The 16,877-nt window shown below is 38.4% G+C and overlaps 1 protein-coding gene across 1 annotated transcript in view; it reads left to right on the top strand.

Annotated features, from left to right (window-relative positions):
- The window catches only part of COL9A1 (collagen type IX alpha 1 chain), a 44,870-nt gene extending 30,853 nt beyond the window's left edge, over positions 1-14,017 (top strand). Inside the window, exons 25-31 of the mRNA XM_086744818.1 lie at positions 3,115-3,150; positions 3,269-3,313; positions 5,082-5,114; positions 7,907-7,961; positions 9,704-9,892; positions 12,549-12,626; positions 13,833-14,017. Of these exons, the coding sequence (XP_086600944.1) occupies positions 3,115-3,150; positions 3,269-3,313; positions 5,082-5,114; positions 7,907-7,961; positions 9,704-9,892; positions 12,549-12,626; positions 13,833-14,017 (621 nt within the window). The remainder of the gene's footprint in view (positions 1-3,114; positions 3,151-3,268; positions 3,314-5,081; positions 5,115-7,906; positions 7,962-9,703; positions 9,893-12,548; positions 12,627-13,832) is intronic.
- The last annotated feature ends 2,860 nt before the right edge of the window (positions 14,018-16,877 follow it).

Raw genomic sequence — 16,877 nt, 5'->3', positions numbered from 1 at the left:
GTCAACTGGATCCACTTGTATCCTTGATTAATTTTTTTCTTCAGTTGCATAGAGGCTGGAGTGAATTTTCTGGGGCAGGCTTAACATGGCTGCAGCTTTGCCAGTAGCACTGATCTGCAGTGTGTATTCTAAGTCAGAAGCCTGGAGAGCGTTGTGTCACTCTATCCTTTCTCTGCGCTGTTGAACTTGCAACTGCATCTGCCTTGTACAAAGCCAACATCCTCTTCAGGGTTTGGAAATAGATACCTCTGTAGCCTTGTAAGCCTAGTCTAGTATCAGTAAGCTCCAGACTTTAGTAACCTTTTTTCCCTTCCTGATTTCAAAACTTCATGATTGTGTACACAGGGTTCCTATAAAGTCCTATTGTGAAGCCCATATATGCATTGTAAGAGTTGGTGTAAACAGCAACCTGAAGCCAAGTAGAATTCACAAAAAAAAAAAAAAAGTATTTTAGTAGTGAGTCTTGATCCCAAAGCTGTTAGGTATTGGATACTGTCTGCTGGCACCTTGTCATATGCAGGCAATTTTGACCACTTGAAGAACCACTGCCAAAGATATTGGCAAAAGTGGTTTTATTGAAGTAAAATGTTGTAAAAGTAAAACTTAAGGAAATTCAATGGTAAGGTTCACTGTATTAGTTACTGGAGAGGATATTATAATGATTCAAAGTTACCAACACAAAATCTTAGTACACTGTAATGCAAAGTTATGTGCGATATCAATCACTTAGCAAAGATCTGCAGTTGGTAAGGGGTCTTTCAGCCTCAAGGAATAACCTTGAGAGGAGTCCCAGGTCAAGGGAAGATCACTGCCATACAGCTAACTGCTTAGCAGGGAGAGCTCGAAAAGGGCTCACTCAGGCTGTTGTATTTATGGAATAAAGCAGTTGGCTCGTAGTCAAATTATGTGCGATGGAAAAGGTAGGAATGAAACTCCTTGTACCCACAGCTTTCTTTGTTCCTTGAGAAATGAGTCTTGGAAGAACCACCTGCTCTTCATATGTTAATTGCATGGGCAGTGTTCTGGTTTCCAAGCCTATGTGCATCAGTGCTCACCATGTCACTCTGTTCCTGTGTGGGTTTTCAGAGAACAGATTGGAACTAGAGGAGTTCTCGAGGAGCTGAGTGCATCTCAAACACCCAAGATACTACAGCAGAGAGAGCAGTACAAAGCAGTGTTACAACAATGGATCACACTTTAGGGAATCTTACAGAGCTGTTATGCAGATATATTACAGAGAATGGCCAAACCCCAGCATTCGCCACTTACAGTGTTTCTGATTCACATATTTTGAATTGATTTCAGACATTCTGGTTCTGTCTGTTTTAGGAAATTAAACAGCACCAGGCCAAGACCCAGACCTTGGCACTGGAACACGGTCCTTTATACTGTTAAATAGTTAGCATAGCCCCCGGGACAGTTTTGGCCAATGCTGACTGGCAGTTTTGCAAACAATTTCTGGGCATGGTTTGAGAGGGATTTTTACAAATAGATAAGTAGTATGTCAAAAAAGTGGATATTTTGATATTTTGCATCTTACTCTGTTGTCTTCATTGATATTTTGGGAGTCAATCTAAAGTAGTTTCAGATAGTTTCAGCTGTGATTTTTTTAATGTGTGCTATTACAAATATTACAGGCCAAGTTTTACAAAAGCAAAAGGTTCTCCCATCTCAACCTTATCTATTGGCAGTTTTGTTGCTCTAAAGAAGAGTAAGTGGAGACAAAGAACCCCCAAAATGATGGAAATCAATATCTTTTTGTGTGAGTAATTGGAAAACCTTAATAAGGCACAATTTGGAGAACACCTCAGACAAAATAGTTTCAGTGTTGTTTGACAGAGTCAGAATGCTAAACAGATCTGTGATTTCCACTGCTTAGCTTTGTGGATAATTTAGTATTGACTCTTTGTCCCCTGGAACATGAGAACAAATCTAAATTCATTAAATTGTAGATGTTACACTGTCTTTTTTTTTTTGTGTCTATATCTTATGTGAATTAAATGGATCTCTGAAATCAGAGAGAAATTGCTTATCTCCATCTGTTTCAGAATTTTTTTTTGCACAATTATAGGGTTTTTTTTTTGAATGTATGTGTTTGAATGTGTACAGACTGCAAAGGACATTCAAGGATGATGTGATTGGTTTTCTAACAAAACTCAAATACTAAGATTTACTTAAATAATACGCTGTTCTACAAATTAAATACTTTTACTATAGAAACAAATCACATATTTTTGAAATGAATCAGGTCATTAATTTGTTCTCTTTGGTTTCTGCCTGTCCACACAGGTACATTTTGTTAGAGGAGTCTAAGATGAAACACTTTTTTTTTTTTTTTTTTCAAAAGGATGATCAACTTTAAGATACAAGCCACTCAGCTTTGACTGTAATGATAAAAGTTCTAGAGACAGTTCTGCTAAAAAACATTGAGAATTAAACAACAAGCAAGACAAGATTGTGACTGAACTTAGAATCATAGAATCGTTAGGGTTAGAAGGGACTGTGAAAGGTCATCTAGTCCAGCCCCCCTGCAAGGAGCAGGGACATCTCCAACCAGATCAGGTTGTTCAGAGCCTCATCCAACCTGGCCTTGAATGTTTCCAGGGATAGGGTACCCACCACCTCTCTAGGCAACCTGTTCCAGTGTTCTTGTGGGTGTCTCAGCGTGCTTATCCCATGTTAGTAGGGCTGGTATGGCCTACAGCAATACCGAATACTTAATAGGGCTAGAAAAAGTGATACACTTACTGGATTTTTTCCTTATAACATCTAAGTAATTTGCAGAGCAGAGTTGTAGCAGCTGCAAGAGCATCTGCCATGCCATAAAGAGGAGATCTACTGTTTGACAGTCAGAATCTGTACAGTGGCTTGTACAGATTGACAGTCAGTGTGGCAGTGGATTGTATGTTCCATGCTAGTACCTGCCTTCAGTCTGTCACCTTAATTATATACTTAGATTTCAGTGCTTTCGTTGTCATTCTTAAAAATTCTCAGCAAAAGGTCTCTTGCATTAATGCTAGATGGTAGGGAGGACTGAAGAAAATTTAGTATACTTTTGAACCTGCAGTTTCAAATTCTGATTATTTTTTTTTTTTTTTATCTTTAACCTTTTAGGGTTCAGCGGGTGAACCAGGACCTAAGGGTGAACAAGTAAGTCATGTTACAGGTCATGATTCTTTCAAGTCACACTACCAAATGCTGCAGTACATTACGTTGACTAAATCTGAAGGTTGATAGTATGGTTTTTTTTTTTTTTTTTTTAATATAGGGTGCACCTGGAGCAGAAGGAGATGGAGGAGAAAAGGGTGACTTAGTAAGGCCTTATTTTCTCTTCATCTGATCTAATATTTTGTTGTCATAAGTTAAAACTTTAAAGTGTTGTTGGAGTGTTTCAAGCATATGGTTTGATCATCGAAAGTCACATTTCAGTTTTATACTAACTGGGCATTGCAGAGCACAGCAGCTCTCTACTAGCTTGGTCACGCCGTTCCTGCTGTTTTGAAAGCACTCTGAAGTACACATATTCTATTAGGTGTCTAATACAGGACAGGCTGCCTTGGAGGGGGGATGTGTGGGTATATATAGATAGATACATATGTAGACATACACCAGGCTTTTATGTGAAAAAATGTATATATGTGTACACACACACACATAAGTTTTTCATGTTTGAGGCAGTGAGGATGAGGAGGTAATTTAATTCAGGTGAAGCAGGAGCACAGATAATAAATGTGCTTAATAACTCAGACTTGATGGAAATATTTTGTATGGCCTTTATCTGTGGAAATAAGATGTAGCAACTGGCTGTTAGGGAGAGGGAGAATGGTCTGGGAAGAGGTTGTTTTGCTGTAGAGTTGCTGGAGAAAGGTGTGTATACTGCAGGAGTGCAGCATGTTGTGAATTCACATGGATAATGCCTGAGCCATGTGCCCTTGGGTAAAGAGGATTTGTTTTCCTACAGAAAGAGAAATGCACCAACAGGTTCTACAGGGCCCCATCCAACAAAGCCAGAACTTGCTCTTTCAAAAGGAAGTAAACTGCTCCCTATTTAAAAAATGGTAGCCAGGTTATGTGCTGGAAATGAGCACTTTTTTTTCCCTACACTCTGCAATTCTGAAAGGCTTTTAAAGTTAATTAACAGCCCTGGTGTGTTGGATGTCCAGTAATACAGCTTTACCATCACTATACAGATTCCCAGGAAGCAATACCAGGGGTTATTTAAGTGTTCTGCCAGTTAGTCTGGTTTTAAACCAATAACAGTTGTTATTGCTACTTCACTTATGGCATATTCATTAACAGACAGAGTGGCCTTTCTGACCTTTAGAAACCCCATTATTTCACCAATGACGTTTAGGAACTGGGAAAATATGATTTTCAGAAATCTCTCCAATAGTAACATGAAAACACTGAAGAAGATGAGTTAGTTTATTTTATAGGTGATTGCAAGGTATTGAAACATTTGGGTTTTTTTCCGTTTCGAAGAGAAAATAAAAATCTTCTGGATAGTTGGACTGCTGCTCTCAGTCAAGCGATAGAGGGATCTCAGGGTTGTTCAAGCCAGGAGCCAGATTGCTGGGAGCAGAAACTTCTAGGTTTGGCTTCTTCACAGCACATTGGGTAGACACCTGCCTGGTTTCTGTTGCGGTTTTGTCAGGGATAACACAACACCGTAAGATATCCATAATTCTGTCAAACTAGAAAATCCTGATTAAATAATGCTTCCCTGAAGGTTTCCAAGCAATCTGCTAAGATTGTCCTGTGCTGTGACTGTGGTTTGAGAGGTTAGAGCCATGTGTCTAATTCTAATGATAAGCAACACAAACCAATTGTAAGAAACATGCTTTCTTATTTGTACCTTACAGAAATGTTTTTGAGAAAGGAACTTTAAAAAAAAAATCTGCAATTTAAGGTTTATTTCCAAATAAATTGTAACTAATTTGAGGTGCAATTTTGCATAAATCAACTAAATATGTGAGCTTTTTTTTTAATAGTGTAAAGAAATCATGTCAAGTTTACTGCATTTGTAATGTCTATGATAATGGATGCTCTCTTCTAATACAGTTTGTCTTATTTCTGCTTAGGGTGATATGGGATTACCAGGAGCAAAGGGAGCTGTAAGTATAATGAATAGCACCGTTACAGAAATACAGAGGTGTAGTGGATCAGATTTAAGATCTTTTCTGATTTAAGAAAGAAAACACAAATAATAAGCTGAGCTCTTTATCACAGTTAAATTGAATGAGTTCCAACAGCATTTCTTCTGTTTAAATTTTGAATACAGTTAATATTAAAATGAATTAGCTTTGGAAAGGAATTCATGTCCTGAATTCTAAGCTCCATAAAAGAGAAGCATTATTCAACAGCAGTTTTCTGGCCAACACATTTTTATTTATTTATTTATTTTTTTTAAAGGGAAATGAATGCACTCTTTGTACAGTAGGTGTTGTACAGAGAGGAGGCTCAGTGCAGTGGCTGTGTGCAGACTGTAATCTTTACACGGTGAAACAGCTGGCAGCAGGACTGATGTCTGTAAAAGCAGAAGTATTTCTGGCCTATATTCCTGAGGTTTTTTTTTTACTTTTTAGAAGTAAAAACAATTATAGCTTTGATATGGAAGGTGAGCAGAAGCTTGTATGTCACATAAGTAAAGAATCTGAGAGCTGAACACATTCATTTATTTTGTGATCACTGAAGAGTGGGATTGCTACAGCAGCTGACAGCTTGGGCTATGATACTGACATATCAACAGTTCTGCCTGCCAGGGAACTGAGGTTGAACGTAACAAAAACAGCGATGCTTGTGTTCTCAGTGGCCAGTGTGACTTTGAGCTAAGGAAATGCAAGCTTCACTGTGTACTGCCAATAAAGATCTTATGAGAAGAACATGAGGAAGAGGTGGATTAGAGGAGAAATCTGTAATTTTATCATCCTAGATTTTTAAAGTTTTTTTTTCTCTTGATGAGACCCTAGAGTGCTTGTCAACCTAGTGAGTACCTACACATCGTAGTGAGGGATGAGTAATCTGTCAGGGAACTTAGTAACTCACCAGGCAAGAAAGGAATGATGGCTTCCTGGTTGTATTGTCCACGAAGGGAATTTTTCTGTCTTCTTAATATATCTGTTGAAGTGTGTTCTTTGGGTTTCCTTCTGACAGGGACAGCAATTAGTCGTCTGAGAGGCAGCACAGATGGAACTGAAATGGCTCCATCTTGTGGATTTAGTTGATACCACAGTTGAGTAATTGCCATCTTCTTGAGCACCTCTTTCAGCAAGTCCAGGTGGTTTATTATCCCCGCCCCCCGCCCCCCCCAGTAGATTTGGGAAGCCATAAGTATGTAGGATTTTTTTTAATGTTTGTTTTGGATTTTGTTGTGGTTTTTTTTATTTGTTTGATTTTTAGTTATTCTTTTTCTTTGTTAGTACTACTATTGGTTAATAGTACTAAAATAACTTGTATTGAAAGCAGCTCAGAGATGCCTGCTGGCGTAGGTCTCACTGCATGATATTTAATCACTTTTAGAAAATTTACTGGATCAGAAGCTATAGTTTTATTTACTAAATGTACTTAAGTGGACATACTGATGTAACCATATCAATCCTTTCATTCCGCAGGGGTCAGGATGCTTATACCAGTAAAACAGCTCTTTTTACCCCGTCCCTGAGTGAAATAAGCTGGCAGTGCATCTGTTCAGGCAGTTTGCTAACATGATTTTATTTGAGGATGCTCCCTCCCCTGTGCCAGCAAACTCAAGCATAGGCACTGGAACCTGTGTGCTGTGAACTCTCTCTGACAGATGTAAACAAAGCAAGAATGCGTATTCCCAGGCAGCCTGGGGTGAGACGATATAGGCTCATACTCTGGTACTTTCTGAAGGCATGAAAGGCATGAAAGGCTTTTGGAGCAAGCAGAGAGGTGGAATTTCTGTAACATAAGGAGTGCTTAAGGTCTAGAAAAGCTGCATGTGACATGCACGAGGGCAGCAGTAGAAACCAAATATAGGAGAACTGTTCCTTGACAAAAAAAAATGTCTTGTGTATGTCTTCATAGATGCCAATTTGCCACTTTGGACAGAGTATCTTATTTTTCCACTTCTCCACTTTTAGTGAGGAATATAGACCTCTTTGTGAGTTTATAAATCACATGACCACTGACTCCAGTCATTTATTCAAAAATAAGCTGTTCAACAACACTACATCCCAGCGTTCATTGTTTTGCATTTGCGAATCCCTCTTGTCACCATTTTGATCCGTCAGAATGAGCCTAACATTAGCACAGCAGTCTGTTGAAATTCCTCTCTGCCATTGTCAGGTTGGTAATCCTGGAGACCCTGGGTCCCGTGGGCCTGAGGGAAGTCGGGGACTGCCTGGCATGGAAGGACCTCGAGGCTCACCTGGACCACGAGGCTTGCAGGGTGAACAGGGTGCCCCAGGTCTGCCTGGCAGCCAAGGTCCAGCTGTAAGTACTGCTTTCATGGGATTGGTATCTTTTGAATGCTCAGCTGCCACTCACACCGCTCCTTTTCTTGCATCAGGAGATGCATACAATGCATACACATGCAAAACCCAAGTGCCACAGCAGAGTTTGAAACACACTATGCCTCACAACTGACACATTTGTACACCAGAGAAATCTTGTGGTTGTATACAGTTAGGTCCCTGGGTCCTCGACTTTCAATTCTGTTCCATTTTCTTATGCCCACCTCACTCCTGTAGTGTGCATGTTCCAGTTTGATACATAGGCTACATCTACCTTGCTAGTCAAATTGATTTCAGCTGTAACGGTTGCACTTGCAGGGACTGGAACATCTTTTAGTGACCAGACAGCATTTTTTTTTGCATCAGGCACACTTATAAAATGTACTGTGATAGCAACTGTTTTTCTTAAACTATGATTTTTTTAATCCTAGGGAAAAGAACCATCTGATCAGCATATTAAGCAGGTTTGCATGAGAGTCATGCAAGGTAAATATGCTAAAAAATATTTGATGTTTCTTATGCATTTACATCAGGATAATTTACTGCTGTGGAGGCAACCAAGATTTTCCCACTCTTATCCAGAACAAATAGCGTGAGCTCAGCAGGGTACCTGGCAGAAAATCTTCCCAAATGTGAATGTCAACACACTAAGAGAGAATATAAGAAAGAAGTCCCTTATTTATATATACTTTGCAGCCTCATTGAACTACCTATTTCTGGAGATAACATACCATAAAATGAAAGCAATAGGCAGATGTTCAAAACTCTAGTTACATTTTCTTAGGTCTTCTTGACACATACAGAAATCTGGAGCTTTTCTAATACAACTGAGTTTAAAAATTTATGCTACCCGCTAAGCACAAAAGAGACTTTTCTGTACTTGCTACTGAAGGTGCCCTTTGGGATATTATGCCTTTGTAATGTTAAGAGTTTACCAGAATGAAACTGCTGCTCATGGTTTAATCTAAAAAATACTTAGTAGTCATCATTGTTCTTGATCCTGCCCAACAGGGTATTTTTTTTTTTAACTTTCTATAAATAGGATAAAAAGGCCTTTAAAAGTGGTTTATTGAAAGAAACAGTAATATTGAGGAGGATTATAAAGAAATCAGATGTGATGCTTGAATTTATTCATAACCATCAGAATTAGCAGTGAAGAGAAGGGTACAGGGAAAAGCTAGACTGTCTTCATTGCATCCCTCTTGAGAGCCCCTATAATTGTCAACGCTGTCATGTTTAAAAAGAAAAAAAAAAAGAAAAAAGAGATAGAGATAGAAATCAATCCAAATGAGTCTCTGGAACCTTGTCAGCTTAAAGAGAACTGTAACTGAAGTTCAGCTCCTCTGTAGGCTTTGCCCACAGAATGCTATCCCCAGTCTTCCTCATGTATCTGCTGGCTATAGTTCCTATCGTATTTTGGATCTTACCCCCTCCCCCCACTCCCATGCCATCTTCTTAAGATGTCCTGATTGTGGCCGTAAATTAACTAGTCTTGCCAGGTCCTGCAGATTTTATAGCAAATGTCATATGGAGTTGTGTGTGGCTGTATCCAGAGAATGCTATTCCTAAGATATGTTGGAAGATGAATTTGAAGTCTAGAACAGAAATGTAAAGGAAACAGAGGACTGCTCTCATGCTGTTACAGCAGTGGCATGAAAAGAGAATAGCTAGCTTAGCCCATTCCAGGGAATGGCAAACTGATCCTATGCCTAACAAAGAGCAAAGCTCCTGCAGATATTTACCTTAAGAAAAGATCAACATGAAATGTTCAATTAGTTATGAAACTTGAGCTCATGAGCACCAATTTGATGGTTTTATTCCTCTGAAAGGAATAAATAAATAAAATAAATAAAATGCTCTTTGAAGAGACAGCAATTACATGAGTAAGTTTTCCTACTAGATGGTTGAAATTTAAATGGTACAGAAAATTATAATGACATTTCTAAATAAACCATATACATTTGAGTCATTTGAGCCTGCAAACAGTAAATGTTTAAGATGTAGGCTTCAGAGTGACTAGCTTCACAGCGTGCTTATGCAGTTTGCCACTGGTAGCATTAAGATCGTATCTGATATGTAAAATTTCATAAATAGCCTTGTACATAAGGAAGGTGCTGTACTGTAATCTGTCAGTTTCTGTAGCAGAGAATACACGTTTTTCTTCAGTGAAGATGGGAATTTCTCCATTCAGGTCCACTTACTGCTTAATTCTGTCCTGTTTATTGCAGAACAACTAGCTCAGCTGGCAGCCAGTCTTAGGAGGCCAGAATTTGGTGCTCCAGGTCTTCCTGGCCGACCAGGACCACCAGGTGCTCCAGGGCCTGCTGGTGAAAATGGCTTCCCAGGACAGCTTGGACCCCGTGGCTTGCCTGGCCTTAAAGGTCCCCCTGGTGAGATTGGTCGTAAAGGCCCTAAAGGTAAGAAATTCTGTAACTGGCTTTCAGTTGTTGACTGCTCCTTTCCGCCCCCCCCCCCCTCCCCCTCCCCACCTCCTGTTTGGGTTACAGGTTGTAGATATACATTGTACACATGTAAAGTCCAAAAAGATCCTGAATTAGGAACCTAAGCTGTTTCCTGTAACTGTTGCCTCAGTTGCCCCAGTGACTAAGGGGCACATTGGCCTGGTCTCAGCAAGATTAGTTTATAAATCTGGTTTTTGTCGTAAAATCACTGATACAATATGAGAAAGGACAGGCATCTGCCTTGAACTAGAAGTAAGCAGCTGAGTCAGATTCATAATACTAATTTTCCCTCTCATGGACTTTTAAGGTTTGTATTTTACATATGCTGAAAAGCTCCAGCAGTGATTCTCTTTTCCCTCCACTCAGTCTGGTGGTGGATTGCAGTCCCAAAAGCGAACATAAACAGTCAGATTCATTTGCTAATCTCTAGCCTACTTTTCTAAGTCTATCCAGTTTCTCACATTACAATCTGCCTCTTATTTGATTATAACACTTGAGCCATTTAACATCATCGCACTGTGTACCACAATCTATTGATTCTTTGGAAACGACAAATCCATAATAAAATTGACTTACCTTACGGTTTACAAAAAGTCATTGTTAATCTCTTTTGTTCCTGACTGAGAGGTTTTATACTCCTCCAAAGGATAGAGTTTTCTGCAAAGTCTTATGACCACTGTGTATGTATTAGTTTCTATTCAGCAGTGATTTCAAGTTGTTTTCTGGAAGGAAGGTTTTATTTAAAAATTGTATTTCTGCACAAAGCTGGTCTGTCGCTGGATTAGAGTGTTTACTTTTGTCTCAAGCTTTATTAGAAAGTAAAATTGGGAAAACCTTTGAGAGAAAGAATAGAATACAAACAAAGCAAATCTTAACAGCATTGTTGTTGGAGCTCTGTTGCTGTTTTCATTTAATGTAATATCTGTATTTGCAGAAGCAACAAAAATTGGAGATACAAAGGTGATCGGATATGCTGAATTTGATTTAACACACAGCAGGCTGCCCTATGTTAATATATATATTAAAAAATCTATAGAGCATTAAAAAAAAAAACAAATAAAGAAGCAAGATGCTTTATTTCCTATCGTAATTGTCATCAAATTCCAAGTTACCTTGTGGTAAACCTTGAAATACAATTACAGATACAAGAGAAGTGGTGAATGCTCTCATGTGCAGCACTGTCATGATGGTACATGGCAAGCAACCTGAAAAAAATCTCAGTGCTTCACTCTAAATTCCTGGTAGTTACCAGAGGACACAGAGATGAACTTATTTAACCATCCATTTGGGGAGTTGTCTGAGGTCAGAGAGAGAGGAAAAGGGTACCTAGGACATGTGATAAAAGAGAAAAGGAGGTGGATGCTGAGAATGGTTTAAAAAGGCATAATAGAGACAAGAGAGAAACAGAAGAATGCGTTACCATGAGATAGAACAGAAGATACACAGGTACAGCGATTTTTAACAGCACCAACAACAGCAGAGTCAAAAATAACTAGCTCAAGGAAGGAGGTTATAGTGACTTTAATGAGCAATCTAGGGTAGTGAAGGAGGGCAGAAACAGAAATAAGAAGTTGGAGAAGTTTGGTGTAACCAACAGTAAACACTATTCCAAAGTGTTCAGTAGCTGGAAATAGCAGAAGTACATATGGGTAACCTGAGAGCAGTGCTTCCAGAGCTGTATTTACAGACAGGCTGCATCTCCATGTTGGCTAGGCAGTCTGAAGGGTAAGATTCCTCCTCTAGTACCCTGTGTGCATCCTCTATTGAAACTTGGACTTCTGTACTGACTCTTGTTTTCCTTTACGTAGCTTCCTTATGTTCTGCTGTGCCATTTCTACACAAGCCACAAACCTAACAACAGTCTATTCTAACGTTCCTCACTGCAGTACAAGAAAGTATGGAAGTCTAAAATAAAGCTCACTCAAATATAATTAGGCATATCCTTGTTTCTTTTGACTTGCAGCAAAAGAAAAATAAAATCAAGAGTTTACATAGGGTATTCACAAGTGGTAAATACATGTACTTTTATGGAATATATACAGTGAACAGAATTTGAACTTTACAACCAAAACAAGAAAAAAAAGCTGCCTCTTACTAAGATGATTCTTTGGAGCAATATCTGAGTTTGAAGAAAAGCTGTGTGCCCACCAAAGAAAAGTCTTTATAATACCAGTATATGAGAATAAAGTTCTTTTTGTTTTACTTTTATGAAGGTCTTATGTAGATGTCAAATGAATAATGTAAACTGTGGAAGCCTGGTTCTCCTTTCTTCACTCCGGTAGCTGTCTCAAGGGGCAGCACTGGAGAGTTTTTACTTCTTAGCTGAGATCACATGGTCTTGCAAAAGTGTTTGGCCAGTAACATGAGTCTGTAGGCCAAAAGAGCTTGTGTAGTTCTGAGAGTTTAGTTTATTTCTGTTATACAAGCTATGGCATATTTCACATGGTACTAGCTGTCCAGCTCCAGGCTTGGGGTTTTTTCATTCAAAGATGCTAAGAATATGTACAGCCACCTACATTCTCTGCTGATTAAGCGTTTACCTCTGAGAGGGCACTTACTGAAAGTAGTACTCCAAGGAAGCTTGTAACTAATGTTTCATTAATTGCTTCAGGTGAACCAGGAGAAAGAGGAGAAAGAGGATTTCCAGGCAGAGGACTGAAAGGTCACCCTGGACCAAGAGGTCTTCCAGGTAAGTATAAGAGGTTGAAGATAAAGAAGAAGAAATGTAGTAAAAAAAAAAAAAAATTGAACTGATAGCTCAAGCTGCCTTGAAAAGATAAAATGTTTCCATTAAACAGTAAACTTCCAAGTAACAGTACTTCGTAATTTTTGCTTCACAGGTAATGATAAAGTCACAATTCAGAATTAAAAGCTCTTTTAGTAAAGAGTTGCCACCTCATTTATCTCAGTGTAGAAAGATTAGAAAAAATAGATACAGAGCATTTAAAAAAGGGGCAATCACAAACATAGACATACATATTAAAAAAATGCTTTTTTTTTACATAAATATATAGAGATCTATATGTATATTTAAAAAATAAAACAAACAAAGAAAGGCCACAAGTTACAGACACTGGCAGCCACAGCAGTCTTCAAAATCTCCATTCATAATTTAGGACATTGAAAGTACAATTCTCCTCTATTGTTGTGGTAATTAATTACAGTGTTATGTAATAAGGGTCCAGGACAGATTTTTGCTGATAAATGCAGCACAACTGTCCTCTAGTGGCCAGTGAATGAAGATAACATGTTATTTCCATCAGCGTATATATACAGAAACTACCACAATTTGTTCTATTTGTAAAAAGGAAAAAAAAAAAATCAATTTAGTTTATACTGGTACCTAGGACATCGGTGAAACTCAGAGTTGTCTTTAGAAATTTATCACTGGAAGAGGCTTACTAAAATCACTATATTTCATCTCTTCATTGAAGATTTAGCAGTAAAAAGATACTTTAGTTCTCAGCAGTTCCACTCTGTATAGCTATTTCCCCACCACATCTGAGTGGAGTGTAAAAATAAATTCTTGCTATGTCTGTTTCCAGAGCACTACCATAACTCTGAAGTAGCATCTACACCTTCGTATACATTGCCAACAGGGTTGTCTGCAGTGCTGCAGTCAGTTTACACCATAACTTTTTCTAGCAGCAGATCTGCATCAGTGTAACTGGAGAGGATTAGGACTGAAATGTCATTGCTGTATCTGCGTAAACACAGCCTGGTTGTCTGTTAGAGGAAAACTGTCCCTTTAAGTAGGTACCTCTCTGGGGAATCCCCTGAGAGCACTAAAAAGCCATCTTTGTACAAGTTTGAAGAACAGGATGTTCAGTAACGCTATGTGTGTACTAAGCAAGTCATGTGCTGCCAATTTTTAGACCTGCATCCACTTTTCCAGGTGAACCAGGCAAAGCCAGCTATGGCAGGGAAGGCCGTGATGGTGAACGAGGTCTCCCTGGGGTGGCCGGTCAGCCTGGGGTTCCCGGTCCTCCTGGCCCTCCTGGCCCCCCTGGGTACTGTGAGCCATCGTCTTGCAGAATGGAGGCTGGACAGAGAGTTGATAAGAACATGAAAGGGCCTTGAGAGGACAACGCAAGTCCCACGAGGTGTTGGCATCAATTTACTTCCTGCACAAACAGCAGAGAAACAATAAGAAATGAAGGAGAAATAAAAAAAAAAGGAGAAACCTTTCAACCCAGGTTTCAGTAAGGCATTTTTAACACAGTGGTTATACATTCTTTCTAAAGGTGTATTTAACAACACAAGCTGGAACAATGGTGCTTACAGAAATACACAGGTGATGCCTTCTGGCTCTGTCTCCCTTTGGGAGAAAAAAAAAAAAGGCATGTGTCTTTTTTTTTTTTTTTTTTAATAAAGAGTTTCTGTGATTTTGCCTCCTCCCCTACTTAATTCCTATGTGTGATGTACAGTGAAATAATGTGTCTTCAGCCATCAAATAAAAAAGGAACGGTTTATTTACTCCTGTTGTACCTATTCTTTTATGTCTATAAAATAAATTCCAGAGCACTCCCGAGCAACTTCCATCACTTCGTGCACAGTCCTTTCATTGTCCGTGTGTGCTGTACAGGACATGCTCAGCCTCCTTCAGCTCATCAGTTCAACTGCAGAAACACAGCTGGGAGGCCGGCAGGAAAACCTGCACCCCGACACCTTTTGTGCTGTAAATGTCTGTAAAGGTGCCATCCCTGGGTTCTCATTAATAAGCCGTATGGCAAAAACCTCTTCATTTTCCACTCCAATTTGTGTTGCATTTGTAATTTTGTATGAAGCCTATTCCAGCTTGTCTCCTTCTACGTGAAGTTAAAATAAAAGGCTAGAAGCCACTGTCAAGGGAATTTTAAGTCCCAGAAATGTAGATTTATAGTAGAGATTACAGATTTTGAAGTAACATCTGTGGTTGTAATTAAAAAAAAAAAAAAACCCAAATAAATAATATTTTAAGGAAGTCCCCCTGTATGTTTTTGTATGTATGGTTACATTCAATGCTACTCACCAGAGCAGCTAGAAGACTCCATTAGACATCCGCAGTTGCCTTTTTTAGATAAACTCAGTTTTTAGAGGAAAATGTGCAATGTAGACATCTTGTTTCCCTCTGTATAAATTAAATTATTTGTGGCTTTGAATTTACCTTCTTTGAAGTGTATTCTATCTCAGAAACAACAATGAAACCATCCTATGATGTTTCCTTTCATTTCACTGTTGAAATACAAACTTTGGCACACTTGTTTTAAGCACTGATTTTTTTTTTTTTTTTCTCCTAGACCCCTCATTATCTGTTTACATGCAAAACAGTTGACTTGTATGCCATGTGAGAATATAAAGAAATAACCCGATCAATTAAGCTATGCATTTGGCATGTAACATTCAAGACAACACTAAAGGGAAAGGTACTGGTATTACGTACTCAAAAAGGAATTATTGGAAAAAAACCAATAGATAAGCCTTCCCCAAACCAAACCTTAGCTGCATCTAAGAGCCGCTTCTCTGGCACCTCATGTGTTGACAGAAAATGCCTAGAGGTCACTTGGGAGAAAAATGTCTGATAAAGCTCCTTCTGAAAGGAAATATATTTGCACATTTTAGTAAAGACTTTTAAGAATTACTTAAATGGGATTATTTTTAATAATCTCTGTATGTCCCTTGTACAGCCCAGTACTTTTAAATGACAAAACATAAAAGAGGTTGAATCTTTACAAATAAGTCTTACCTACAAGTGTCTATTGCTTTCTGTTTAGTTCCACAGAAGCAGCACTGGGTGAGATTTCAGGGAAACAACAGGGGAAGAAAATAGGCATAAAGAAACATGCCATGCTTCCCAGAAACTCTGGGCAAAGCCTGAGACAGAATGGTTTTCCTGCACCTCCAGCTTCAGCCAAACTCTCTCATAACCCCCATGTCCTGCTTTAACACTACAAGAAGTCATCAGAATAGATGAGTGCAAAGAATTTCATTCATAAGAAACAAATCCAGACAATTGCATACAAGGTGATCAGCTTGTTCACACACAAAGATGCTCTCTAAAGTTTTAGAATTAGGTCAGTTTTTACTGATTTAGGGCTTAGTGCTCAAAGGTACTCCTTACGTGGCACAACAAATAAAACATTAGTGGTAATGACAAACTGTAGTTTCACCAGCAAAGTTTTATTTTGACTACAAAGTGTGTAAAACTGTTAAAAAGAAAAAAAAAAAAGAAAACAACTGATAACAGAATGAAAATATTATTTTCCATATGTAATGCATAAACATAATGAATCAAAAGAAGCAAAAAACCCCAACATTTAAATACAAATGTGAAGTGCTTTAAAAAATATAGTCTGAAAAAAAATGCATAAAATTCCACAGTGGAAGAAAACTCATGTAGGAGAGAAAACATTCATAATACAAAAAGCAAATAAGAATTATTACAATCAAACAAATTCAACACTGAGGGTCAGTTCAATGCAGAATCCGTGTAAGTGGATAGCTTAAGATTGTGACAGATTTTCTGCCTTCAAGCTGATTCATGAGTTTTAACTTAAAATACATAACGGAAGAATAAATCCTCAAGTAAGTTAGTATGGGACACCTTGGTTAATCTAAATATTTACCAATTCCAAATCTTGTGCAAGAGTGGAAAAATTTTATCTAAAGAATGGTAGACCCTACACCAAAAAATACCGGGAACTGAATTGTAGTAACAGCACATTCAAATAAAGATTTGGAAAACAAAGACAGAGTTATGAGTTTAAAAGAAAGGCGTATCAACTATGATGATACAGGAAAAAAATAGGGCTAGTTTAAATAAATGTATTTAGAAAGCACAAAGCAAAGAGATTGAGAGGTTTCACAAGCCACTGACATGGTGCCACCCATTCTAACCAGATGCTCCTTGAAATCTTGGTGCAGTCCTGAGTAAATCTTGTTCTCATCTCTTTCTGGTTCA

Source organism: Chlamydotis macqueenii, chromosome 3 (genome assembly GCF_036417535.1).
Source record: "Chlamydotis macqueenii isolate bChlMac1 chromosome 3, bChlMac1.mat, whole genome shotgun sequence".
In the NCBI taxonomy this organism is placed as follows: Eukaryota; Metazoa; Chordata; class Aves; order Otidiformes; family Otididae; genus Chlamydotis; species Chlamydotis macqueenii.
The sequence above is the reverse complement of the archived record's forward strand: the minus strand, read 5'-3'. Positions and strand labels throughout refer to the sequence as shown.